At 36.6% G+C, this 18947-nt stretch overlaps 1 protein-coding gene across 1 annotated transcript; it reads right to left on the minus strand.

Annotated features, from left to right (window-relative positions):
- Positions 1-1121: 1121 nt before the first annotated feature.
- On the minus strand, positions 1122-2540 carry LOC131634841 (uncharacterized). Its single transcript, XM_058905462.1, has 2 exons — positions 2072-2540; positions 1122-2020 (listed from the first exon to the last, which is right to left on the minus strand). The coding sequence occupies exons 1-2, from the start codon at positions 2538-2540 to the stop codon at positions 1122-1124; spliced, it is 1368 nt and encodes a 455-aa protein (XP_058761445.1).
- Positions 2541-18947: the final 16407 nt, after the last annotated feature.

The raw sequence follows: 18947 nt of genomic DNA on the forward strand, positions 1-18947 counted from the left end.
CTCCATGAATTCGTCAAAAGCTTCGAAAATTTCGTGAATAGTGATGAAGATGAACAGTGTTTCAGCTGCTGCCCTAGGAGAAACTAAGACAACCCGTTTTACAATCCAACTGGGTCAAACATACGACCCAGACCCAATACAAATGACCCAAAACAAAAATAACTAATGTTGCGACTTAAACGAAATTCTGGGAAAAATTCACTCCGAATCTGACTTTGACTCCAACATAAAAGTTGTAGATCTTTCTCTTAGCTTTCCGACGATTACTAGAACGCGTCGATCGGATTCCCGGAGCTTCAGTTATGATCGTTTTAGTATAAACTGCTAATGCTGAAAATAAAGTGCGAAAATGAAATTAAACCAAAATTAAACTAAATTAGAAAAACATTATAAAATATAAAAATAAGCAAAGCAAACCATAGAAATGCATAAGTACAAACATAAATAAACGTTCATCAAAATGCACTGATCAGATAGCCAACTTAAGAGTCTCCCATCTCAACACAGCGTCAACTTTAGACGGATCCACAACAATGCCATCACCATAAATGGCATGGCCAAGCAAGCTAACTTCTTTCAACCAAAACTCACACTTGGACAATTTAGCATACAACTTCTTCTCTTTCAAAACTTGCAATACCAACTTCAAATGTTCGACGTGATCTTATTTTGATTTAGAGTAAATCAAAATATCATAAATGAACCCCACTACAAACTGATCCAGATACTCATGAAAAATATGGTTCATGTACTCCATAAATACTTCTGGTGCATTAGTAACAGCGAAGGGCATTACAGAATACTCATAATGTCATAACGTGTCCTGAAAGTTGTCTTATACTTATCCTCATCTTTCACTTTAATTTGATGGTAACCTGGTCTCAAATCAATCTTACTAAACACACGAACACCAACCAATTGATCCATCAAGTCATCAATTCTTGGAAGCAGATACTTGTTCTTGATTGTCACCTTATTCAATTTCCTGTAATCAATACAAAGCCTCATACTTCCATCTTTCTTCTTAACCAATAACACTGGAGCTCCCCACGGCGACACACTTGGTCTGACAAACTTCTTCTAAAGAAATTCTTTCAAGTTCTTCTTCAATTCCGATAATTTTATGCGGACATCATGTACGGTGCCATAGACACATGTATAGTACCAGGTACCAGATCAATAGAGAACCCAACTTCTCTCTCAGGCAATACATCTGGAATTTCATCATGGAAAACTTCAAGAAATTCACACACCACCTTCAACTCGTCTATTATAGCTTGATTCTCAACAGACATAGATGCAACCAAAGCAAACACTTGCACCTCTTCTTTCATCAACATGCGTACCTGTCTGGCCGACAAAAATTCCACACCTTTCTCTTCAGGAGAAGAAAACCTCACCAACTTATCATAACAATTAATGTGAACATGGGTATGCTCTAACCAGTTCATACTCGAAATCACATTCAAACCTCTCAATGGCAAACAAACAAAATCAATAATAAAGTCTCTATCGAAAATCGACAAGGGACACATTAAACACACAAGAGAAGTAGTCACCGATCCCTTAGACAAAGTATCCACAACCATCTCTCCGTTCATAGCAGACAACACAAGACCCAATCTTTCAACAAAATCAACAGAGATAAAGCAATGAGTAGCGCCAGTATCATTAATAGTAATTAATGGAATGCTATTAATGAAGCATGTAACTCTGATGAGTGCATCGTCACTAGTGGTCTGAGTTCTCGACAAGGCGAAAACCTTTTGATTAGCTTGCTCCTTCTTGGGCTTCTGACACTTACTTCCAATGTGTCCTTCTTCACCACACTTGAAACAAACCATCTCCTTATGCATGCACTCAATCAACGCATGACCAAACTTCCCACAACGGAAATACCTCTTGGCTTCAGCATTGCACACATTACTCTTGTGGCCGACTTTACCACACTTAAAGCACACAATACCAGGAGGAGCATCTCCCCAACTAGTTCTCTTTCCCTGAGTCGCTTTCTGTTTCTCTTTACCAACCAGACCATCATGAGGTTTTCCACAAATCTGTTGTCATTTACTTCTCCTCTCAGACACCATCTTATAATGTGCATTACTATCCTCCTCATAGATGCGACAACAATCAACCAAATCCGCAAAGACATGGATCTTCTGGTAACCAACAGCTTTCTTAATCTCAAAACGCAATCCATTCTTAAACTTAATGCACTTAGAAATTTCAACAGTTGCCTCATTATAGTGCGGATAAAACTTAGCCAATTCCACAAACTTATAAGCATACTCAACAACAGATTTGTTCCCTTGCTTCAACTCAAGGAATTCAATCTCCTTCTTATCCCGAACATCCTCCGAATAATACTTCCTCATAAAATCTCCATGGAACACAACCCAAGAGATCTCCTCACCTGCAGCCTCCAACCTACGACGAGTCTCTAGCCACCAATCATCAGCCTTGACTGCTAGCGTATGATTTTCATACCTCACCTTCTGAGATGGAGTGCAATCCATAACACGAAAGATCTTCTCCATCTCCTTTAACCAAGTCAAAGCACCATCTGGATCATACGTACCCTTGAAGGTAGGCGGATTTTCCCTCTGGAAAGTCGCCAAGCTATGAGATCCAGCATGTTCATATGCATTTGGTTGGTTCTACGAAGCTTTACCCATTGCTTCCAAAGTAGCACCAATTGCAGCATCATTCCTTCCAATATCACAACTCTTCACTACAACACAAAAGCAATCAGCTCAAAATAACAATAAACGATTGTTAGAACATACTATGACTCGATACCTTGCCGGAAGGATCGACCTGCTCTAATAACACTAATATAACAAACATCATTCATCGGAGGCATCACATTTTCAACTTGAACAAAATCTCATGCAAGCCCATATAGGAAGATACATAACAAATATAATGGAGGAACTCATACTTCAGTAGCCATTCAAATTCAAACGAACTTTATAACATCGCAGCGGAATTCAAAGAACAACATAAATCCCAAATCATAACATTTTTACCAATATGGCAACAACTATTCGACATATCTCACAAGAGAATAATAACAAGATCCAATAAGATATAACATCATAATAAAAAACAAGTAAGCATCCCCCGAGTGCTACGTATCAGAGCATAGACACACCAACTCGAGCTATAAGGTAAACAACTACTCCACGTCGCTACCAGCGCATTACCAACATAGGGTAACATTCAAACAGAATGGGTGAGATATCAAACAGTATAAAGGAACGTATGATAATATTCAAAGTAAGGAAGGGTCATACATGGTTCACCACTTCTCAAATTACAATAACTTTCATCATAATCGCGACATTATTAGTTATTCTCAACAATATAATCAATTTCACAACTAAAGATCAACACATCATGACATTCATGTCACAATCACAACAAGTCCAATGCAACTCAATATGCAACTTCATGTTATGCGAATGCATGTGGTACCATTCGGAGTAAGATCCTAACATAAACATTTGTCGTTCGATCCAACTTAAACATTGCCATATAGGCCAACCTAAACAATTGCCATTTAGGCCAACTTAAACAATGCAATGGATGCGACTCAATGATGCACATCCATAATCACAACTTAAACAACATAAATAAAATCGGCTAAACAACATCAACCCAATTTCGAATTTCAATAACAACAACAACGACGGTGACATCATACTATTCATATTAATTCACCGTATATCAACCATATCTTTACGGTATACAACTTTCACAATATTCAACTTCGCAAAAATATCATCAATCGGCAAACATACAATTTCAAGCAAAGCTTCCAAAAAGGTTTTCCAAAGGTTTTCAATCATTTCCACTATGTAGGCATTGATTAAAGCTTCATGGAGGTTCAAACGGCACTTGAAAAGGAGTTACAGATCAAAAGATACATCAATTTGAAGTTTCCAAAAAGTTTCCAACAACAAAGTTCGTTTAGCGGGCTCAAGCGCGCTTCTTAGAACTAAAAATAGAAGTGAACCATTTTCGCGTCTCTGCTTAGCGGACCATCTCCGCTTAGAGATCTCTCGAATTTTAAAATTTGTTCCCAGGTTTCGCTCAGCGGGCCAGGGGACACTTAGCGGACGCGCGATTATGCAGAAAAAATAACAGAGATATCAGACTTGCGTAACCACACTTCCACCACCCAAAATCATCTCAATCAGCAATTAAAGGCATATACAAACAATATCTAACATCATTCATCAACAACCATCATCAAAAACATGATTTCAAGCATTATATCATGAAAATCCAACATAAACCCTAAGATTCTAGAACACACATTCAAGGTTACTACACATAAAATCTAACCCACCCTAAACATCATCATTCAACCCTTTATCAAGAAAGAATCTCACTCTTACCTTGAGTTTGGATTGAAGACAACTCTATCTTCAATGGGAAACCCAACTTTCTCCTCTTCTCTTCTCTCTTTCTCTTCTTTTTTCAAATGAGTTCTAACTTTCTATTCCCTTCAATCTTCTTATTTTGTTAAACCCTTACTAATTCTCAAATTGCTAATGGGCTCTAATTAGCACCTTTCAATTACTAACACCAACTTAGGCCCAATGACTACTAACCTCACTAACTTATGTCATTTACTAATAATTTCCAATAAATAACACAAAATCACTTAAACACGTAATTAACACATAATTAAATAAATAACTTGAATAAAACCCAATCAATTAAAATGATTGTTACAATGGACACATGTGGGAATAGATGTCTCAGCATGTGTGCAACATATGTCCCTTGTCTGCAGGACAAGGTTGTTGTTGTGTGTGAGCGCTTTTCACTTACTTGAAGCATGATCAACAAGGATTGTTGAAATCTTTTTGCAATCTTATTTATTTAGTTTGAATTTTTTTCTCCAATAGTATCCGACCCATTATACTGCCTAATCTAGTTCAGGGATCAGTTCTGGAATCAAATGGTTCCATCCCCTTATCAATCACATTTGTGGTCGATCAAACTGTGGTCCTCCCTAACAAGTCAAATGCCAATCACCATTGGAACAACTAACAATCGGTATTTAGTTTGAATTTAAATTAAGGATATTTTAGTTTGAATTCAAGTCAAATTAAATCTTTTCAATTGGAACTGATTTGGAGAAACAAATCTCGACTATTTATGGACGAGATCTTTGCCAATATGCAAGGAGAAAATCCCAGTTGTGGATTGATTTTTAAGGAGGCTCTCACCTCATGTTTTAGTGTGTGCGCTGGGATGGAAATCTCTAGTTTAGTTTGAGTCTTATTTGTGTTAATTGTATATCACGCTAGTGTCCATCATACGGCTTAATATTGAAATTGTTTAGTAGAGTTATATTCAACATTCATCACTGTGTTTATTATTGTTATCACCAAGGTTAGTGATTGAGAGAAAGTGAAGGGGGGTCTCATATTTAGGGGGAGACCTAAATTGAAATACATTGAGGATAGAAATAAGAAGAGGTACATTGAACAAAAGGCTTGTTCATCTAAGACATTTTATATTAATTATATTAAAGAGTATATCTCTTTTTTTGGGTAGAGTGTCCCTCGGATGTAGGTGTGGTTTCACCGAAGTGAGTTAATAATTATTGTGTTCATTAATGTTTTTCTGCTTCTTCATCTTGTATATGTTAATTTAGTCAATTTTGGTTTAGGATGTTGGACACCTTGGCTTAAGCACCTGGTCCCACATTTGTCCCCTTAGAAACAAAATTGCAATGTTGATTATTTTTATGTAGCTCGTGTTAGACGCTAGGCTTAGGATCTAGAGGGGTGAATAGATCCCTCTAAGAATTTATACTTTTTTAAAATTTGTTTTCAAAGATGGTGTCATACCCCAAAATTTGCCTACACTATTTCTCTTATACAAATACAAATCAATGCACAAAGCTCCAAGACACACTCTCCTATACAAGGCTCAGAAACTAGGGTTTGGTTCATTCAAAGGAAACTCAGTGAATCAATGGATCCAAGACATCTCATGTGGCTCAATACATCTCACATTATCTCTATGACAAGTATCAAGGCTCATTTCAAAGAATTGGTCACTCAATTGTCCAGAAAGTCAACAGTCGACTAGGTTAACCTAAAAGTCAACTGTGGTCAAAGTGAAGTCAAAACTCCTGATTTTTTTGTCAAGATCCTCATATTGAAGTATCATTCACCATTTGATCAAAAATTGATCATGGTTCAAGGAAAGATCAAAAATCAACAGATCAAAAGGTTTCTAAATTAGGGTTTTTACAGTAAAAGTCAACTGAACTTTGACCAGCCATAACTCCTACATGGAACATCAGAAACTTTCCATCCAAAGCTCAACTTGAAGGAAATTGAATTCTCCACAATTTTGTCTCTCACATGTCAAGTCTAAAAATGCTTCAATTGAGAGATATGGATCAAAACATCATAGGTCCTTTTCAAAGGTCAACAAAAAGACATCTTTTTCAAAAGGACACACAAGGAGCATGGAAAATCATTTTGATATGAGACCAAAGACACTGGTTAGAGGACTCTTTAAGGTTTCTAAAAAGTCCTAGAACGCTTCCATACCTCAAAAATTGAGAGAGATAGGCCTTGTCAAAGTTGGGTTATTTTGGGAGGGAAAAATGTGAAGGAATTTGGATTTTTTACAAATGGGCCCATATTTATTTGATCCAAACATGATTCTAATCTTATTAGAAGACTCCTGACCTAATCCCATGCCATTTTTATTATTTATTTTATTTATCTTGATTTTGAATTCATTTTAAATTCAATTTAATTAAAATAAATAAATAAGGGAAAATAAAAATTGATTTTAGGCCTATTATGTGATGGAAAAATCAAAATAATTGAATCAAATTTTTTGATTAAAGAGATTGGGAAGAGAATATTGAAATTGGAATAAAATTAGAAAGATTCAATGATAATTTTCAATCAATTTCCAAGTTCCTTGATTCACTACAATCTCATTCAAATTTGATTAACCTAAATCCCTCTAATATAAATGGAGATGTTACTGAGGGCAAGAGGAGGTTTTTTTTGGACGAATTTCATAAGGATTCACAGCCTCCAAGACCGTGGCTTTTGTTCTTAAAATTCAAGAAAATTCAAGGATTGAATTCGAAGTTAGAGACCATTACAAGGAGTTTCAATGATCTAGACGCGCCTCTGAAGGCATTCTAAGGCGGTACTGACCATTACAAAGCTCTGGAACACCGAGAATATTCGCCGGTATCCCTAACTTCTATTCATTTTTTTTCGTCGATTACATACATTTAAGCATCATGAACGATTTTTGATCATATATTTGTGTTTTCCGTGAGTTTCTAATTGTTTCTGGAGTTCTAATTGCGTTTATACGTTCAGATAAAGATTTCACCATTGTTAGGGTTTTGTTCTTCAATTGAGGGGTTTTTTGTACAGGCGAAATCAGGCCGAGATAATGGTCCTGTTGCATTCGCAGGGATCGATTTACTTAGTCTATGTTGTTTGTTTGCATTGATTGACATTATTTTGAGGTTTTGAGGTTGAAGAGCTATAGCCATGGAGCCAAGTCGTGGCTGAAGACGCACTGTTTCAGAATCGAGTGAAAGAGATGAAGGAGCGCGCGTTAGTTGTTTTTTTTAATATTTCAAAATATGTGTTTTTTTCATATATCACAATGCGATTCATATTATGACCAACAAGCGCAATTGGAAGGGATGGCAACGCGTGCGTGTTATTCACAGTCCAAATGGGGGTTCGATCCCCAGAGGCTACGCGTTAGTTTTGGTTATTTTTAACCCAAATCTTTGCTTCAACAAGTCTGCTAATCCAGCGTAGTGGATCTAAACGCTCCCATGGTATGTCCTCACGCAATCACCGTTGGATCCAACATCCAACAAAACCAACGCACCAACATGAGGCTCCACCATACACGTCCAGGCTTCACCACACTGAATCATAAGCTAAGATTTGCAATTTCTTTTTCTTTTTAATTACATAAACTTGTTCTTATTTTAGTTTTTGATTAATATTTATTTTGACAATTCTTTTAATATTTCATTATGTTTCACAAAATCATTATTGTGATATTAATTTCTATTTTGATTTAATTGATTAAAAAATAAAAATATTTACTTTAATTAATAATTTTATTTAAAATTGGTTTAAATTGTTTAAATTATTTAATTAATTATAAATGTTTTTATTAATTGATTAAAATATACATTAGGTTAGGTAATTTGATTGAAATGTTATTTCTCGCCGATTTAATTAATTAGGTTGAAAACCAATAATTAATTTGGCTTTTTATTTATTCTATTAATCACAGTTAACTTGTGCCCTAATCAGGGTTTACGAGGACCATACCCTACACTGAAATGTTTCTTTTCTGTGTCTTCTTTCAGGGTTGATTTTTCAAATGCCTTCCGAATACGCGCCATACCAATCGAAAAGCTAAGTTCTAATTCCTTTTTATTTAAATATCATTTTTTTATGCCTTATAGATCAAATTAGGGTTAAATTTAATCGCCATTGAATTAGCCGTACACTCACTGCTTCCTATTATTTTCTATCAATTCTCAGATGATCAGAGTCAATGTTTCATACTCAAGGCAAACCTTTGCCCATCAACCTTCACCAATCGAAGCTAAGTTTCTTTTACCTTTTTTCTTTTATTGTTATTATTATTGATTAGGGTTGACCCTAATTATCATTTGAATCGATAATGCACTCACCCATTTTTCTGTTTATTCTTCCTATTCCAAATCTTCAGGGTTTGTCAATTGCCAAAGCTACGAGTATCGGTAACCCTAAAACCCTAAACTATTATATTTTCTGTTTTTATTATATCCCGCTGGTTTCAATTCCCCTCTCCTCCGCTGGTTACAATTTCCCTTCCCCATTATTATTGTTTATGTTATTGTGTGGTTAGTAATCTTAGGGAGTGCAAGCCTTTAAATTAATTTAGATAATTAATTACAAGATAAAATTTCTGAATTAATCACATGATTGTTGCACCCACGCACACTTTTGGGGTAACCTCTTTGCTGCATGTTGCCTGTTGCCTTGTTGCCTATTGCCTTGTGTTTTTTGCAGAATAGCCATGTCCCTCGAATACGAGGATACCTCAGCCATGCTACCTCGATACAAATAAAGGTCATAAGTCCCTAATGATGTTGCCTTCGACACACTAATATGACCTCGACCCTCGGAAGTTGCCTACGGAAAAGGCTGAGGTATCCTCTAGTTGCCCACGAAAAGGCTATTCTGGTCCTTCCCTTAGACTACCTGCCTCTCTATGGCATGGGTCAGTCTTATGGCGAACGATGTCTCGACGACCCTTCAACCTCCAAATGAAAGGCTTCCTGCCCTCTTATGGCAAGGATAGACCCTTTCACCCTGAAAGGCTAAAAGAACATTTTTCATCTAACCAAGTAATTTCCCCTAATTGCTTTGCTCTGGTTTAAAATTTTTCTATATTCTTTCTCAAAATTCTTCAAAAATGGCTACGCTCATTTACGAGCTAAAGTCCACTTTTCTTCTTCTTCTACTTTTCTTTTCAAAACGAGCAAAGCAATTAAGAGCCCATGGAAAACCATGGATGCAAAGGGTGCCTTACACCTTCCCTTTGCATAATTACCCCCCGAACTCAAAATTTCTTTTAAAGGTATTTTCCTGTTCTTTTAGCCTTTCTGATTAATTTGGATAAAATAAAAGTCGGTGGCGACTCATGCTTAACCGCGACATTTTCAATTATAAAAGTCAGTTCACCGTATTACAGAACTGGCGACTCTGCTGGGGATATTGTTTCGATAAAAGAGGGGTTACCTTAAAAGTTTAGGAATCACTTAAATGTTTTCTATTGCTTGCTTTGCTTGTTTTATTTTTCAGGGCTGTTTTGGACGAATCCTATTCCCGGATTCAAGAACACTTAAGATTAGGAGCGGCATAGTCATGGAGACCCCCCTTGTGCATGCTTGGGGTTGGTCAAAATGAAGTTCGCGCTTGAGTTAGGCCTCCACTGGTTATTGTGTACCTCTTTTGCATGAGAGAGGTTTATACATGTATCTTTGGGTGTGTCGGAGCTCAAGGACCTTTAGTCACCTTTAACCCATCCTGACTTTTAGGAACGTAGTGGGAGGGCTATTCTTGGTGCATGCCAAGTTATGGTCGCTACCCGATACTACAGCTCAGATAGGTTTCTTCCTAAAGTATCATTGCGTGGTATGCATGTACCATGTTCGAGGGTGCTTTAGAGGGGGCTGACAATTCTGAATCACTTGGTAGAACCCGTTGCTGAAATCTCCTTATCCATAGAAATACCCTTGGGAAGGACACCGGATTAGACTCCATGCAAGCCTTAAGCAAAAAACTGTGTGACTTGTGTGACTTGTGTGACTGGTATGACTTGTTTGCGTTTGCTACTAACCTTCGCTTCCTTGCAGGTTTTGTTGAAAGGACTTGTTTGTCCTTACCATCTCGCACTAAGTCTAACGAACTGCATTTGCAAAACATCATGACATCATGACATCATAAGCATAACATAATTAACTAACCCTTTCAAGGATCTTAGGAATTCAGGGCGCGCAATTTCAGGTGCTCTTATCAAGGACTGAATTCCTACCTAGGGGCAAGAGGATTTATTTTCTTCTAGCCACATGCCTTCCAATTCAAAGACTCAGTACTTAGCAAGGGGCAAGAGGATTTATTTTCCTCTAGCCACGTACCTTCAAATTTAGAAGTATCCCGAATCGGAGGCGATGACCCACTCGATATGGTGAGCTTGATTCTCAAAGAAAGACGTTCAAAGACAAAATTCAGATTTCTTCAAAACAAAAACGCGACCAAATCACTTTCTAATGTTGCTAACTAAATGCCTAAAGATCCTTGAAAGTATTGCATTTGCATTCATAACATCGCATAACAGGTTTCTTACAATAGGGCTCTCATCCCTCCTCGGTGTTTATTTCAGCATCATGAATCTTGAGCAATCAGTCAAAAATCTTCAGGCTCAGAACAACCAGTTCCAAAAAATAATCTTTCACTTGGCCAAGGGGCAAGAAGAATTGAAGGCACTTCTGATAGAGAAAGAGAAGAATCAATATAAGCATCAAGGTGGTCAAGATAATCAGAGATCCCAGCCTAAGCGGTCATTTACTCCATTACGTATACCGCTGTCTCAAGTTCTCCAACAACTGCTCAATCAGAATTTGATAACTCTACTACCTCCATATTCGTTTCCTACCAACCTCACTCCTGGGTATAAGTACCATTTGAGATGCGCTTATCATTCAAATAGTCCTGGTCATGATACAAAGGATTGTTGGCAATTAAAGCACAAGATTCAGGATTTAATCAATGAAAAGATCATTGACTTCAATTCACCTGAGGAACTCCACTTGACTAATGTTGTGCACAATCGGAAAGGTCGCAATGAACACAACCAGACTGTGGGGACAATTCTGATCTCTACACCAGTTCCACAACAAAGACGCAAGTTAGATATACCTAAGCGTCAATTCACAAAGATCAACATGTCGTTGGCTCAGGCATTACAACATTTGTTGAGAGCAAACTTGATTACTGTGAGGGATCCTCCTATAAAGCCCAACACTTCTGCTCCTAGCTATAAGCCCAATGCGAGGTGCGCATATCACTCCAATAGCCCTGGACACGATACAAATGATTGTTGGTCATTGAAGAACAAGATCCAAGATATGATCGATACTGGTGAAATTGAATTCCCTCACCCCAAGACTCCTGTAGTGATCACTACTCCCAGGCATAATCACGACAAGACTGATTAATGTTTAAAGTGGATGAACTTTTAATCATTAGCTTTACTTTCATTTGTAATTTCTATTCTGTTTGTTTAAACATTCGAATTATGATAGACATTATATATTTTAATAATCATCATCAGTGCATTGCATATGTTTGTCTTGAATTAATTATTTCGCTATCACTCATTTCAAATTATGTCTTTACTTTGCATATGTTGTGTGATATTCAACTCCTGATAAAGTTGTATACCTTTTGAGGGAGGATGACGAAAACGATACCGCAACCTTATACACTATGCTTTTGAACGGACTATGTTGACGATGTACAGGCATTGTTTCAATTCCTAAACAGTGGAGATATAAGGATGTTAATCCCTCGTCAACCCCTTTTGAGCCTAAGAAGTAGAAGTTTCTTTCTTGTACTAATTAAAACCCTTGATCATAACCTAGGGCAGGGTAGTTCTCAGTTAATTTGGCTGTGCATTCTATTTTAAGAGAATCATTCAGTACACCTTTCAACAAAGGTTTCAGTCATAAACGTTCAACCGCACACATCAAAAAAAGTGTTGGAAATATCAATCAAAAGACAATGATGATTCATCAATCATCAAACAAGGCAGTCAATATCTTTCAAAAAGGAAAAAAATGAAAAAACATATATACAAAGAAAAGCCTGCTAAGTCAAAAATCAAAAAGAAGACTTAGGCAAAAATCAAGGCATCCCGCTGACTGTAAGCTCAAAATAGACAGTTCACGCAAAAGTTAGGGATATCAAAAAGATGAAAAAAGAGAAGTCAATAAATTCCTGAACAACACAAAATTGTGACTACCAAAAGGAAGAAGTGACTGCCATCTCAAATGTTCTCTCTGCTTGTGAACCATCATCATTACCAAAGGTGCAAATCCAAAAGTCTCTTGGAACCTGAATGCATAAGTTGAATCAACTGAGCTTAGGATTGAAGATCATCACGAAGAGGGGTGGGTACAATCAAATTTTGAGCCTTTATCCTTTGTTTCTTAAACCGTGAACCAAGCCACGTTACAACCCTTGAAAGTCCTAATTGAAGCATGGTTAGTTCGAAAGCATACTGTCACCAAAAAGGTATCCCGAATCCTTAAGGTTTGCTATAAATGTTAAGTTGATATCCTGTTTTTTACAAACATCATGTTTTTATAAATATCGTGATTTTACATCTCCAGTTTTAATGTTTTTCAAAAAACTCAAGACAGACCTATGCTTTGCATCTCATGAATTCATTATTAAACATATTCTGCTACATAATTTCAAATGTTAGCATTAGAATAAATTTGCATAAGGTATGGCTAATGACTGAAAGTTATCCCGACAAACAAAATCACTCCAAGAAGCCATGTCTCTTACGTATACAAGGGGCATGACATGTTTTGTCCAATCAATCTGGGGCAATCAAGTCAAGATTCCGAGAATCTCTCATACTCGAACAATCAGGGGCATGCATCCAAGTATATCTAAAGCTACTCTCCAATCAACATGAGACATTGTCATGAGCCTATGATTACTGGGGGCATTTCGTCCATAGTGAACATCTCATAATGTCCTCGCGAGGCGAATCTTTCCAAAGTTCCTGCTAACTGAGGCAAATCTATGCAAGTCCAGTTCAACATCTTGAACAATACTCAGTGGCGTGTCCTGAATCAAGTAGTAAGTTACTATGATACTGGGGGCAACTTTCAAGACACCCACATCTCCCCACAGAGCCACATTCATAAGATCATATCCCCGTAGAGTAATCATTAAGAAGATATCTTCAAACATACTCGTCCCGACAAAGACATGGCTCCCCAACAGAGCTTACATCTTCAACATTACCGGTCATCCAACATGTTGCTATTCTCCAACATGGTTTATTAATATCTCTAAATCAGGGTACATCAAACTACTGATCATCCCCAAGCAGAAACTATAAATCCCCAGCTGAGCATCTTCAAGACAAGATCGGACAATAAAATCACAAGGATATAGAGATTTATTTTCTCAATCAAGACAACATAAATCGTACTCACATATCACATGTCATAAACATACTCATACAAGTGCATACATATTCATACATAATACATAATGCAGCGCGACAAGTGCGTACATAACATGCGAGGTTCTCATTTATTTTGAGAATCCCGTCACATAAACGCATTACATGCATCATGACATGGCATAAAAGACTAGCTTTACCTTTTTCAGGTTACTGCTGCAGTCAAATAAACATTATCTACCTTCAGATCTAAGTCGATACCTTGGACGGTTCCTTAATGATCTATCTTTGGAGTTAAGTCGATACCTTGGACGGTTCCTTAATGATCCACCTTCAGAGTTAACTCAATACCTTGGACGGTTCCTTAACAATCTACCTTTAGATCTAAGTCGATTCCTTGGACGGTTCCTTAATGATCTACCTTTGGAGTTAAGTCGATACCTTGGACGGTTCCTTAATAATCCACCTTCAGAATTAAGTCGATACCTTGGACGGTTCCTTAACAATCTACCTTTAGATCTAAGTCGATACCTTGGACGGTTCCTTAATGATCTACCTTTGGAGTTAAGTCGATACCTTGGACGGTTCCTTAATGATCCACCTTCAGAGTTAAGTCGATACCTTGGACGGTTCCTTAACAATCTATCTTCAGATTTAAGTCGATATCTCAGACGATTCCTTAAATAATCAACTTTTCAAAATCTAAAAGCAGTTCCGTAATGATCAACACTCAAACAACTACTTCTCAAACACTCCAAACATAATCTGATGCATGATTTACTGGATGGCATCCTCAAGCCCATCCCCGACAAAGGAAAATTTCTTGGTATTCTAGTGTTCAATCATCTTCCACCTTCAGATACCGACTGGCATACAAACCACTCTACATCTTCAGGTTTAAGACAATTGAACAGGGGCAGTTGTCATACCCCAAAATTTGCCTACACTATTTCTCTTATACAAATACAAATCAATGCACAAAGCTCCAAGGCACACTCTCCTATACAAGGCTCAGAAACTAGGGTTTGGTTCATTCAAAGGAAACTCAGTGAATCAATGGATCCAAGACATCTCATGTGGCTCAATACATCTCACATTATCTCTATGACAAGTATCAAGGCTCATTTCAAAGAATTGGTCACTTAATTGTCCAGAAAGTCAACAGTCGACTAGGTTAACCTAAAAGTCAACTGTGGTCAAAGTGAAGTCAAAACTCCTGATTTTTTTGTCAAGATCCTCATATTGAAGTATCATTCACCATTTGATCAAAAATTGATCATGGTTCAAGGAAAGATCAAAAATCAACAGATCAAAAGGTTTCTAAATTAAGGTTTTTATAGTAAAAGTCAACTAAACTTTGACCAGCCATAACTCCTACATGGAACATCAGAAACTTTCCATCCAAAGCTCAACTTGAAGGAAATTGAATTCTCCACAATTTTGTCTCTCACATGTCAAGTCTAAAAATGCTTCAATTGAGAGATATGGATCAAAACATCATAGGTCCTTTTCAAAGGTCAACAAAAAGACATCTTTTTCAAAAGGACACACAAGGAGCATGGAAAATCATTTTGATATGAGACCAAAGACACTGGTTAGAGGACTCTTTAAGGTTTCTAAAAAGTCCTAGAACGCTTCCATACCTCAAAAATTGAGAGAGATAGGCCTTGTCAAAGTTGGGTTATTTTGGGAGGGAAAAATGTGAAGGAATTTGGATTTTTTACAAATGGGCCCATATTTATTTGATCCAAACATGATTCTAATCTTATTAGAAGACTCCTGACCTAATCCCATGCCATTTTTATTATTTATTTTATTTATCTTGATTTTGAATTCATTTTAAATTCAATTTAATTAAAATAAATAAATAAGGGAAAATAAAAATTGATTTTAGGCCTATTATGTGATGGAAATATCAAAATAATTGAATCAAATTTTGTGATTAAAGAGATTGGGAAGAGAATATTGAATTGGAATAAAATTAGAAAGATTCAATGATAATTTTCAATCAATTTCCAAGTTCCTTGATTCACTACAATCTCATTCAAATTTGATTAACCTAAATCCCTCTAATATAAATGGAGATGTTACTGAGGGCAAGAGGAGGTTTTTTTTGGACGAATTTCATAAGGATTCACAGCCTCCAAGACCGTGGCTTTTGTTCTTAAAATTCAAGAAAATTCAAGGATTGAATTCGAAGTTAGAGACCATTACAAGGAGTTTCAATGATCTAGACGCGCCTCTGAAGGCATTTTAAGGCGGTACTGACCATTACAAAGCTCTGGAACATCGAGAATATTCGCCGGTATCCCTAACTTCTATTCATTTTTTTTTCGTCGATTACATACATTTAAGCATCATGAACGATTTTTGATCATATATTTGTGTTTTCCGTGAGTTTCTAATTGTTTCTGGAGTTCTAATTGCGTTTATACGTTCAGATAAAGATTTCACCATTGTTAGGGTTTTGTTCTTCAATTGAGGGGTTTTTTGTACAGGCGAAATCAGGCCGAGATAATGGTCCTGTTGCATTCGCAGGGATCGATTTACTTAGTCTATGTTGTTTGTTTGCATTGATTGACATTATTTTGAGGTTTTGAGGTTGAAGAGCTATAGCCATGGAGCCAAGCCGTGGCTGAAGACGCACTGTTTCAGAATCGAGTGAAAGAGATGAAGGAGCGCGTGTTAGTTGTTTTTTTTAATATTTCAAAATATTTGTTTTTTTCATATATCACAATGCGATTCATATTATGACCAACAAGCGCAATTGGAAGGATGGCAACCCGTGCTTGTTATTCACGGTCCAAATGGGGGTTCGATTCCCAGAGGCTACGCGTTAGTTTTGGTTATTTTTAACCCAAATCTTTGCTTCAACAAGTCTGCTAATCCAGCGTAGTGGATCTAAACGCTCCCATGGTATGTCCTCACGCAATCACCGTTGGATCCAACATCCAACAAAACCAACGCACCAACATGAGGCTCCACCATACACGTCCAGGCTTCACCACACTGAATCATAAGCTAAGATTTGCAATTTTTTTTCTTTTTAATTACATAAACTTGTTCTTATTTTAGTTTTTGATTAATATTTATTTTGACAATTCTTTTAATATTTCATTTTGTTTCACAAAATCATTATTGTGATATTAATTTCTATTTTGATTTAATTGATTAAAAAATAAAAAAATTTACTTTAATTTATAAAATTTTTTTAAATTGGTTTAAATTGTTTAAATTATTTAATTACTTATAAATGTTTTTATTAATTGATTAAAATATACATTAGGTTAGGTAATTTAATCGAAATGTGATTTCTCGCCGATTTAATTAATTAGGTTGAAAACCAATAATTAATTTGGCTTTTTATTTATTCTATTAATCACAGTTAACTTGTGCCCTAATCAGGGTTTACGAGGACCATACCCTACACTGAAATGTTTCTTTTCTGTGTCTTCTTTCAGGGTTGATTTTTCAAATGCCTTCAAAATACGCGCCATACCAATCGAAAAGCTAAGTTCTAATTCCTTTTTATTTAAATATCATTTTTTTATGCCTTATAGATCAAATTAGGGTTAAATTTAATCGCCATTGAATTAGCCGTACACTCACTGCTTCCTATTATTTTCTATCAATTCTCAGATGATCAGAGTCAATGCTTCATACTCAAGGCAAACCTTTGCCCATCAACCTTCACCAATCGAATCTAAGTTTCTTTTACCTTTTTTCTTTTATTGTTATTATTATTGATTAGGGTTGACCCTAATTATCATTTGAATCGATAATGCACTCACCCATTTTTCTGTTTATTCTTCCTTTTCCAAATCTTCAGAGTTTGTCAATTGCCAAAGCTACGAGTATCGGTAACCCTAAAACCCTAAACTATTATATTTTCTGTTTTTATTATATCCCGCTGGTTTCAATTCCCCTCTCCTCCGCTGGTTACAATTTCCCTTCCCCATTATTATTGTTTATGTTATTGTGTGGTTAGTAATCTTAGGGAGTGCAAGGCTTTAAATTAATTTAGATAATTAATTACAAGATAAAATTTCTGAATTAATCACATGATTGTTGCACCCACACACACTTTTGGGGTAACCTCTTTGCTGCCTGTTGCCTGTTGCCTTGTTGCCTATTGCCTTGTGTTTTTTGCAGAATAGCCATGTCCCTCGAATACGAGGATACCTCAGCCATGCTACCTCGATACAAATAAAGGTCATAAGTCCCTAATGATGCTGCCTTCGACACACTAATATGACCTCGACCCTCGGAAGTTGCCTACGGAAAAGGCTGAGGTATCCTCTGGTTGCCCACGAAAAGGCTATTATGGTCCTTCCCTTAGACTACCTGCCTCTCTATGGCATGGGTCAGTCTTATGGCGAACGATGCCTCGACGACCCTTCAACCTCCAAATAAAAGGCTTCCTGCCCTCTTATGGAAAGGATAGACCCTTTCACCCTGAAAGGCTAAAAGAACATTTTTCATCTAACCAGGTAATTGCCCCTAATTTCTTTGCTCTGGTTTAAAATTTTTCTATATTCTTTCTCAAAATTCTTCAAAAATGGCTACGCTCATTTACGAGCTAAAGTCCACTTTTCTTCTTCTTATTCTACTTTTCTTTTCAAAACGAGCAAAGCAATTAAGAGCCCATGGAAAACCATGGATGCAAAGGGTGCCTTACACCTTCCCTTTGCATAATTACCCCCCGAACTCAAAATTTCTTTTAAAGGTTTTTTCCTGTTCTTTTAGCCTTTCTGATTAATTTGGATAAAATAAAAGTCGGTGGCGACTCATGCTTAACCGCAACATTTTCAATTATAAAAGTCAGTTCACCGTATTACAGATGGCCTGCGGAAGCGCTTCGGATATGCGACTAAACCGTTAATAAATTTGAGAAATACTTAGTAGGAGAAATAGGTTGAATAAATTTGTGTTTTAAATTATTCATTTGAACAATTGAGCACTCAAGCACTACTTCCAATGAAATATAAATGACAAATTGACTTAGTCAATTTGTCGAACACATGTTGTGCACAAGTTATTATGCACACAAAAATTCACAAACAGTTGGTGTGCACTTGTTAACAAGTCAATGTGTTTATATGTGTGTGTGTGTGTGAAAGAAGGCTAAAAATGGAAAATTTGCGCACAAA

This window comes from Vicia villosa, unplaced genomic scaffold, assembly GCF_029867415.1.
Source record: "Vicia villosa cultivar HV-30 ecotype Madison, WI unplaced genomic scaffold, Vvil1.0 ctg.001367F_1_1, whole genome shotgun sequence".
Classification (NCBI taxonomy): Eukaryota; Viridiplantae; Streptophyta; class Magnoliopsida; order Fabales; family Fabaceae; genus Vicia; species Vicia villosa.